The 8,812-nt window shown below is 33.1% G+C and overlaps 1 protein-coding gene and 1 pseudogene across 1 annotated transcript; both read left to right on the top strand.

The window, feature by feature from the left end:
* Positions 1 to 82: 82 nt before the first annotated feature.
* Positions 83 to 1,067, top strand: LOC114405638 (F-box/LRR-repeat protein 20-like). The gene has a single exon (XM_028368081.1). The coding sequence runs from the start codon at positions 267 to 269 to the stop codon at positions 1,065 to 1,067; it is 801 nt and encodes a 266-aa protein (XP_028223882.1). The 5' UTR covers positions 83 to 266.
* Positions 1,068 to 7,040: 5,973 nt separating this feature from the next.
* Positions 7,041 to 8,585, top strand: LOC114405377 (annotated as a pseudogene).
* The last annotated feature ends 227 nt before the right edge of the window (positions 8,586 to 8,812 follow it).

The raw sequence follows: 8,812 nt of genomic DNA, 5'->3' as shown, positions 1-8,812 counted from the left end.
TTAAATTTGAAAGTAACGCTTTTAGTAAGGTTGATTGTTGACAATTTTAGTGTCACGTAGAACCTTTCCTCATGTTCCCCTTTCTCACCTCCCTCGACCTCATGCGCCTCCACCACTCCCACCTCCAAGCGCTCCTCCTCCATATCTCACGCGCCACATTACCCCTCTAATCCCTCAACCTCTCCGGCCACCCCGCAATTCCTTCAAATGGGTTCCGAATTTTGGCCAAAAAGGTTACAACTTTGAAGTCTCTCACCTATTCCCACATGGGTTCTCTCAGAAACTCAGATCTCATCCTCATCGCCCAGTGTTTCCCTTTCCTCGAACATCTCGACCTTAGTTTCCCCAAAGACACCGACAATTCCACCTTCCCCTCCGATGTCAGCGTGAAGGCCCTCTCTTTGGCCCTCCCTATGCTACACAGCGTTGACCTCTCCCGCAATTTCTTCATCAACGACGCTTCCATTCTCAACCTCTGCAAAAACTACAACTTTCTCGAGCAAGTTACGATCTTTGAGTGCCACTTCATCACGCAGCATGGCATCGCTTCCACCATCAAGGAGAGACCTTGTTTGCGTTCTTTCCGCGTCAGCAACTTCCGCCATCAGGGAGAGACCCTTGTTTTGCAAGGTTGTTGTAACTATAGCTATGTTGGAGTGCTTTGCTTGTTGTCCACGTGTCAGTCTTTGGAGCATTTGGATCTTCAAAACGCTGAGTTTCTGTGTGATCAGCGTGTGGAAGAGTTGTGTGAGTATCTTGGGAATTTGGTGTCTGTAAATGTTGGTGGTTGTAGGATGTTAACTGATTTAGCTTTGTTTGCACTAGTTAGGGGGTGTCCTTTGTTGAATGAGATCAGAATGGGGGGAACTGATGTTGGGAAGAGGAGGGTTGATGAGGATTTGATGAATAGTGTTGTGAATTGTCAAGTGAAGTCTCTCTATTTGGGAAACAATTCCTTGTTGAGGGGTGAAAGTGTAGAAATGTTTGCTTCTGTTTGCCCCAGTTTGGAGGTTCTTGATTTGAGCTCTTGTTGTGGCATATATCTGAAGGTGTTGATGAAGTTTTAAGGAGGTGTTGTGAGGTCAAACACGTGAGTTTGCTTACATGGACTAAGACTTGCCACATAAACATATGACTAAAGTGAAAATTGAATTTTAACAGTATGGACTTATTTGCATAATAGATATAAAGATAGGGACTATTTTTTACATTTCAAAAAGATAGGAACTAATTTGCAAAATGGGTACAAAGACAGAGACCAAAATGTCTATTCACTCTATGAATATATAAGAAATGTTTATAACTAGTAAATAGTCATTTTCGTCTCTAAATGTGTAGAGCACTGACAATTTTGTTTCTAAAAGATGAAAATTTAAGTTTTAGTCTCCGAAAGTGAAAAAAGTGTGACTAATTCATCCATCCGTTAACTTTTGATTATTACTGTCAATGAAAACACCTACTCAAGGATGAATTAATCAGATTTTTTACACATTTAGGGATGAAAATGATTATTTATCCAAAATATAATTTAATCTTCGTCTTTCTCCCTCTTTTAATCGTTGCAAGCATAACATTACAATAAGCACTAAAAAAAATAGGAAAGCAAGCATAAGTTAGAACAAACATAATAATAAGCATAATATTGATTAATAAACATAATTTGTCTATTGCTCTGAAATTTCTATTATAACAACATTACGTACTGATAAAATCAAGTTCAGTCTCATTTTTTTGTAAACATTAACTTAATAGTTATATATTTTTGTTTGAGTCTCATATTTTGATTAAAGTACTGTCAGAGCAATAGACCTATTATATTTATCAATCAATATTATGCTTATTATTACGTTTGTTCTATCTTATACGTGTTTTCCTATTTTTTTAAGTACTAATTACAATGTTATGTTTGCAACGATTAAAAAAGAGAGAGAAAATAAAGATTAAATTATATTTTAGATAAATAGTCATTTTGATCCCTGAATTTAAATAGATTTGTGGCACTTTTTTTTACAGGAACTAATATTTGAATTTTCATCTTTCAGTGACGAATTTGTGAGCGCCTTACACATTCATGAAAAAAATGATTATTTATCCTTATAAATATTATTAGAAAGATTTACGGAGTTAAATTGGTCAAATTAAAGATTCAATATTTATATTAACAAAATTTACTTATTGATAACAAATAGGAAATAAATAATGATGCGCTTTAAAATTGATTTTAGACATTTACTTCACTCATATTCTAATTCAGTGACGCGTGTTATTGTTGTAGCAATAATGTGCATGCATAGCAGCTTTTGTTTGATTTGGAACGAAAAATGAGTGGTGGAAAATATATATGGAAAACAAGAGGGAAAAAATTATATCATTTCTATATATAATCGAACAGGGAAATTTGAGAAGAAAGAAAAAAAATAATATATATATATATATATATATATATATATATATATATATAATTCACAACAAATTTTTCAACCTTTACGTATAGAGAGAAAATTAGAGAGCAAACATTTTATTGAAACTACCTATCTATATATAAATCAAATAACTATCATGCAGGACAGAATTTTATAAGCTATTTAGAGTAGTTTTCTTTATCAAAAAAACTTTAATTTAAACATTTTCTTAATCTTTTATCTCTTTCAATTTATCATATTCATCTTTATTTCTATATTAAATTTCAATTTTTTAAAAGAAAATATCAAAAATTAAAATAGGTTTCATTGTTCTTGTTCATTGAATTTTTCAACTTTCACTTTTAGTCTTTCAATATAAAAAAATGCCCCATATTTATCTTTGGTATTAGACAATGATTTTGGTTCTTGTTAGCCGTTAAATGTTGGTGTTAATTAAATGATGACGGGACTTTAGTTTTATTGTTATAGATTATATTTGTGGCCATGTAGGTCATGACGATGATAAAATAAAATTAAATAAATGATTTCCTAAAAAAGAAAAACTTAGGGAATCGTTATCAATGTTTATTTAAGAAAAACGTTGAAAAAATAAAAAAAATAAAAAATGGTCTACGATTTGAGAAAAAAAGATTCGGAAGTCATTTAAGCACACAGAAGGTGTTAGCATCCCACGCGCTCATGATGAAGACAACAACCTTTAATTGAGTATGCTAAAAATAAAATAACTTTTTAATTATTTATTTTTCCTTGAGACATGAGTTATGTTTGTTTATTTAGAAAAAGAAAGAAAACAAAAAACTTTTTTAAGAAAAAAAAAGAAGTTTTATGTTTTTTTAGTTTTCTTTTTTTTTTTTTTTGCTTTTCTAGGTCGACAAGGTGTTTGTCCTTGCTCCTGCATATCCTCAGGTGCAATGAGAAAATCATACTTAAGTAATTTTTTGTAGAAAAAGAACTTATGTGTTGGGTTGATTTTATTTTATTATTATTTTTTGAAAAATTTTGATTTTGTGAAAAGCTTTGTGAATTCAAACAAGTCGGAGACCTAGCATGACATTCACAAAATTTACTCAATTTACTTAAACACCGCCAAACAAGTCGGAGACCCAACAGGGAATGCGTGAAACGTGAAAAAAATGGAATTGAGTGATCATCTATTTGAAAACTTACTTTTGGGGAAAATACTTTAATTTTGTGGTAAATTTTGTGATCTCAAGCAAGTCAAAGATTCAGTATGAAATTCACAAAATTTATTCACGCGTTATTGAAACACCACCAAACAAGTCGAAGACCCAACATGAAGTGCACAAAACATAAGCATATACTAAAGATTACTAATGGGGATTTGTAAAAATAAATAAATAAATGACATAGTGATAGGAAATCCAATAAATAGAATGGGAATAGAAAGATATAAAATAAAAGTGAAGAATACACTTACTAATTAAATACCCATGATTGAAACATGAAGGAAAGAATAACGAGATATTTACAATACATTATTAATTAAACTAACTAACTAGGCAATAATAAAAATAAAATCACATTGAAGAATGAAATAAATGATATAAACAATAAAGAAATTAAATAAAATAAAGATTCATCCACTAATATTTATATTTTTTTTCAAAGTCAAAAGGATTGACTTTGGCTTAATTAACACTGACGGAGTGCAGACATGGTGGACCTAGTCATCATCCTAAGTTTCAGGGGTGCATATATAAAAAAAGTGGTGTAACCATCAGTTTTATTTTACTTCGGACTTAATAATAAAAAAAACACACGCTAGGCCCAAAACAAAAGAAGGTGCATGTGTTGAAAAAGCAGCTGTGAGTAGCACTTTTTATTTTCTTTCAGACTAAAAAATACATGTTATGCCCAAAATAGAAGAAGGTGCTTGTATTAAAGAAAAAAGTGTAATAACGGTTATTATTTTACTTTAGACTTCACAAAAACGGGCTAGGCATAACATGAAAGAAGGTGATGTGTAAAAAATTGGTGCAAATAGTGGTTTTTATTTTATTTCATACTTCATAAAAACGGGCTAGACCCAAAATGAGAAAATGGTGCATATTTGAAAAGGTGGTGTAAATAGTAAAAAAAATTTCCATTTTTTTGTTGGGTTGGAACTCGGTCAGGGTGACCTGACCCAACCCGCAATTAGACAACAGGATTGAAAAACCCTAGATGTCCTAGCCTCCAAACGACACGATAAAAGGGTGAACCAGCACAGAGGGTGGCGCCCCGTCCTCGACACCATTGATCCAAGATCCAACGGTGCGAGGCCGCCACGGGGACAGCGATGGCACGACCACGATAGCGATGATGCGAAGGAGGCATGACGGTGGTGCAAACGAAAAAAGAAGAAGAACAAAGGAGATGAAGGAATGCGTGAAAACCCAACGAAAAGAAAATCCCAATTCAATTCACAAAAACATCGCCGACGGCCAAGGTGCCCACCGACGAGATGGGACATAACGAAGCAGTAGATTGAAAACATAAAGAAAGAAGAAAGAAAGGGGGAAGAAAAGAAAGAAATAAGAAAAGACTAGAGGGAAACTGAGAGAGTGAGGAAATGAGGGGTTACCTAGTGATCCCTCTCTCTTTTCTCACGACAATGTCAAATGACGCCAACAGATTGGTCCATTGTTCTCCTTGGGATTCATGTTGCCTCCTATGTGCCTTAATTGCACAGACTTTCCTTCTTTATTTTTTTATACAATGTTCTCCTCTTGACCTAATGGGCTCTCCTTGAGAAGCCAATAGGTCACAAAATCTTTTTTTTTTAACTTTTCCTTTTTCTTCTATTTTTTTCTTTTTTTTACATTTTCTTTCTTTTGTTTTTTTACTGTTCTTTTTTTTTCTTAATACTTTTTTGTTTTATTTTTTCTTCTTTTTTTTTGTTTTGTTTTCTTCTCTTTTTTTGTTTTTTATTCTTTTGTTTTTTTGTTTATTTTTTTGTTTTCTTTTTCTTAATACTTTTTCTTTCCTTCTTTTTTTTTGTTTTTTTTGCCCAAATAGAATTAGGATCTGACAATATTATATTTTCTAGTGGTTCATTTTTAGGTGATGTAAAAAAGTCAAAATTTGTTTGGCTTAAATTTTTTTAAAAGATTTTTAAAATTTTATGGTGATTTAAACCGCCAAGGTCCCCTCCCCTATACATTGGTGCGCCCCTGGATCTCAAACTTTCAAAAAAAATCTCTATTTACACATACTTGTGTGTCCACATGAAAGATAGCAGACAAAAACTTATATCTGTGAACTACCAAGACATCACCTGAAGTAATAAGTAAATTGAGTAGAACTTTAAGCAATTGTGTTGTTCATAATCCACAAAATACATGTATCATACCATGTGACACTCCAAGACATACGTCAATCCTCCATGTCAATCCTGGTGTAGGAGCACAGACGTCCAACCCTTCGCAGTTGAACTCCCCAAACCACAAGTTATCTCTAACTTTTATTATTTGAATATGTTGTCATCCCTTTATCTCTTGATATATATTCAATTATCTACAGGACTACACATTATCTACAAGGTACAATTATCTTTAAGCTAATGTTATCTGTAACGTTATCTATAAGTTATCGGCTATTATCTACAAACCGATAATTATCTACAAGGGTCGTAACACTCCCGACAAATAAGGACCCACAACTTCCTCTCCACTCTATAAATATTAGGTTTTCTCATACTCTCTCGACACACATTCACACACTTATGCTTTACGTTATCGAGCACACACACACTTACTTACAAACTCGTGTATTCATACCACACACTCACCCATGTGCATTCAAAATCACCCCTACCAACAATGTATGTTAAGAGTTAAAACAAGGCACACCCCACACTTTTTTAATGAACCACACTTACCTTTTTTTTATAATTTTATAAATATTTTAATCAATAAAAAAGAGAGTATTATAAAGAGTGTTAAAAGCACCTTAGGATGACATAGCCTGAAAGTTAAGGGCGAGGTTCAAACGAATAAAGACTTATGGTGGATACCTAGGCACCCAGAGACGAGGAAGGGTGTAGTAAGCGATGAAATGCTTCGAGAAAATTATTTCGTTGGCATTCCTCTTACATAAATACCACGAAAGGAAGCTGATTTTTATTATTCAAAAAATATATTTCTTTCACGTCCAACATACATAGGCCACAATGTTTCATTCATTTCTTCTAATTCTATGCCTAACTATTCCTGTGTATTTGTTGTTCTTGTTTCAATACCGTAAAACAATCAAGAAGCTTCTCCTTCCACCTGGTCCTAGAGGCCTTCCCATAATAGGGAATCTTCATCAGCTAGATAATTCTGCTCTTTATCAGCATCTATGGCAACTCTCAAAGAAATATGGTCCTTTATTTTTCCCTTCTATTAGGCATGAGGCCAACTATAGTTGTTTGCTCACCTAAAGTGGCCAAAGGGGTAATGAAAGACCATGACCTTCAGTTTTGTGGACGACCTAAATTACTTGGCCAACAGAAACTTTCCTATAATGGATTAGACTTGGCATTTTCCCCATACAACAATTATTGGAAAGAAATCAGAAAAACTTGTGTTATCCATGTCCTTAGCTCTAGACGTGTCTCATGATTTTACTCAATAAGACATTTTGAGGTCAAGCAGATGATAAAAAAAAATATCTAGGCATACTTCATCTTCAAAAGTTACAAATTTGAATGAACTGCTAATGTCTCTTGCTAACACCATTATATGTAGAATTGCTTTGGGGAGAAGGTATGAAGAGGAAGGAACTGAAACTAGCAGGTTCCTTGAGCTGTTCAAAGAGTGTCAACCATGATGGGTACCTTCTTTCTTTCAGATTTTATTCCTTTCACGGGTTGGATTGATACACTCAGGGGACTCCATGCACGTCTTGAAAGGAGTTTCAATGAGATGGATAAGTTCTACCAAAAATTCATTGATGAACACATGGATTCTAATGAAAAGACTCAAGCGGAAAAGGATATTGTTGATGTCGTACTTCAACTGAAAAAGAATGATTCGTCTTCCATAGATCTCACCAATGATAACATCAAAGGGTTGCTCATGGTTTGAATTTCCATTCCCGTAATTCCTTCTCTTTACTTTGTCTATTTCAATTCTAACAAAAAACTTACATCACTCTTATTCATAGATTATATAATTTCTCTGTGTATTTGTTTTTATTCAAAAAAAAAAAATACTCATGCGAAAGTGATTTTTTTTTAGAAGCTGATTGATGTTCACAAGTGTCATATTGAAATTCTCAACCATCATTGATATAACAAAAATAGACGGTTATCATCTAGATTAGAATTGTAAATCAATACTTGCATTTGAGTAAGAAATTGGTCACCTTTGCAATAACTGATGCAGGTCAATTTAATTTTGTTATTAAACTTTTTATTAAAAACTAATCTTGGAATTATAGCTAGTATAGATAGTGCATCAATTAATTTAACAGACAGAAGAAAATGAAGTCTTATTTAACACTAACAAAAGAAAAAAGTTATGTGCAAATTTATTTTCTTCCTATTATTAATTACTGCTGATTTTTTTCAACAGAACATACTCTTAGGAGCAACAGAAACAACTGCTCTAACAACACTCTGGGCTATGACTGAACTATTAAAAAATCCAAGCGTTATGAAGAAAGTTCAAGAAGAAATAAGTAGTTTAAGTGGTCAGAAAGCATTCTAAGATGAAGATGATGTTCAAATTCCCTCTTAAGGCAGTGATAAAAGAGACACTGAGATTGCACTTACCAGCACCACTACTTATACCAAGAGAAACAAGTCAAAAATGCACGATAGAGGGTTATGAAATTCTAGCCAAGACATTAATATATGTTAATGCTTGGGCTATCTATAGAGACCTTAAGGCTTGGAAAGATCCAAAAGAGTTTATACCCGAGAGATTTTTAAATAGCAACATAGATCTTCGTGGACAAAATTTTGAGTTCATTCCATTTGGTGCTGGTCGTAAAATTTGTCCTGGTTTGAATTTGGCATTTGCCACAATGGATCTTATTCTCGCCAATCTTTTTTATTCTTTTGACTGGGAATTGCCACCAGCAATGACAAGGGAAGACATTGATACTGAAGTGTTGCCCGGAATTACACAGCATAAGAAGAACCCTCTTTGTGTTGTGGCCAAGTGTCGGGTGTAAAATCCTAAAGAAGTTGTTAATCATCAATAGAAAAATAAAATAATGGATTAGTAATGAATTTAAAGATGTATCAAACACGTGCATCAACGGGGTGTGAGTTATTTAAGCTTAATGAGAGATTTATTATTTATAATGATCTTATCTAACTTAAACAAAATTTCTTTCAATAAAAAATATGTGATCTAGATATAAAAAAAAATATACATGTAAAAGATTGTGTTTTACTA

This window comes from Glycine soja, chromosome 3, assembly GCF_004193775.1.
Source record: "Glycine soja cultivar W05 chromosome 3, ASM419377v2, whole genome shotgun sequence".
NCBI classification, from domain to species: Eukaryota; Viridiplantae; Streptophyta; class Magnoliopsida; order Fabales; family Fabaceae; genus Glycine; species Glycine soja.
This window is presented reverse-complemented; position numbering and strand designations above follow the sequence as displayed.